The following is a 1,380-nucleotide window of genomic DNA, read 5'->3' as shown; positions in this document are numbered from 1 at the left end:
AACCTGTTTGATGACGTGGCCTCCATTTTGGAGCGATTGCAGGTGGGGGCTCCGGGTGGGACTTGGGGGGGGACAGTGGGTTTGTATGGTACAACACGGGTGCGCATGCACCTTGCCTGCGAGTTTCGATCTGTGTAAGGGTTTAGGGGCTTTAGTAAGGGCTGTCAGTATTCAGGGTCTTCCAGTATTTAGGGGCTTTAGAGGGTTTAAAATTGCTGCAAACCGGGGGATATCGTCTGGGCCTTATGATCGAGAGCCACTTCAAAGTGGGGTCGCGTCAGAGTTGAGCTCACCGTCACCAGGAGGTTGGTTCCCGTGAGAGACCGAACTGACGAAAGGGAAGGAAGGCGCATTACAGCTATTTAATGAATGGAAGGTAAAAGGGAAGATGAAAGGGCAGGAACGGGCAGTGAATCAGTTGTCGGTTGGGAATCAGTTGCACACAGCAAAGCAACCGTTGGCCAGTCGAAACAAATGTCGACTAACACAAAGCAGGAATGTACCCTCGTAATTTTAAGAACTTTCTACAAGTTACAAGTTCCGCATGCAAGTGTGGGTGTGTCCGTAAAAGCCGGGATGCGGGTATGCGGGAGGCCATCATCATCCTCCCTCGTTCACTTCAGGGTGAAGCGCCTCAGTGCGACGTGCCTGGCCTCCCAGATTTCCGAGAGGTACCTGGCCAATGCCAGGGGTAGCGCCTCAGTCATAATGGTGCGCATGCTGCACCCCTCAAAGGCTAGGCCACCATCGTATTTAGCCCGTATGCTCAGGCCACCATCGTATTTAGCCCGTATGCTCTTGTAAGCGGGGCAATCATCAAAGAGATCAAATCACCATCAACAGTTACATAATCGCTATGCCTGCAGGTATACTCGATGCGCTCACGCCATACCGACATAATAAATACTGTACTACTTTGGGGAGTTGCGGGAATTGAACCCACGACCTCTCGCACCCTAAGCGAGAATCATACCACTAGACCAAACTCCCATATATATGATAGCGACGAGGAAGATATAAGAGTGACCCGCCCCCACCCATCGTCCGCCGCCAGCCCATCCTCCCGCCACCACGACGAGGCGCGGTCCCGTCGGTTCCGAGGGTGCCGTAGCTCCCGTCCGGTGCCGTGTGTGCTGTGTGTGATAGTATCCCTCAGCAGTACAGAAAGCAGTCCACGGGAAATGAAGCATGGGGCCAAATGGGGCCAGTGCAGGATTCGAGCCTGCTGTCCAGCAGGTATGCTGGACACCACCAAGGAAGGCCACCAAGGAAGGCCTGTCGTGCTGAGACAGCATGCCCGGTTTTACGCCATGGGAAGACATGAGCACAGGAAGCTTAGATATGATGCTCGCTGCCTGTTAGGTGCTGGTGCTGGGTGCA

At 53.9% G+C, this 1,380-nt stretch overlaps 1 protein-coding gene across 1 annotated transcript in view; it reads left to right on the top strand.

The window, feature by feature from the left end:
* Window positions 1–804, top strand: part of VOLCADRAFT_101372 (uncharacterized protein) — a gene marked incomplete at both ends in the record, with an annotated part of 5,038 nt that extends 4,234 nt beyond the window's left edge. The window contains one exon of the mRNA XM_002959811.1: window positions 661–804. Coding sequence (XP_002959857.1) covers window positions 661–804 — 144 coding nt within the window. The remainder of the gene's footprint in view (window positions 1–660) is intronic.
* Between the last annotated feature and the right edge of the window lie 576 nt (window positions 805–1,380).

Source organism: Volvox carteri (assembly GCF_000143455.1).
Source record: "Volvox carteri f. nagariensis unplaced genomic scaffold VOLCAscaffold_879, whole genome shotgun sequence".
Classification (NCBI taxonomy): domain Eukaryota; kingdom Viridiplantae; phylum Chlorophyta; class Chlorophyceae; order Chlamydomonadales; family Volvocaceae; genus Volvox; species Volvox carteri.
This window is presented reverse-complemented; position numbering and strand designations above follow the sequence as displayed.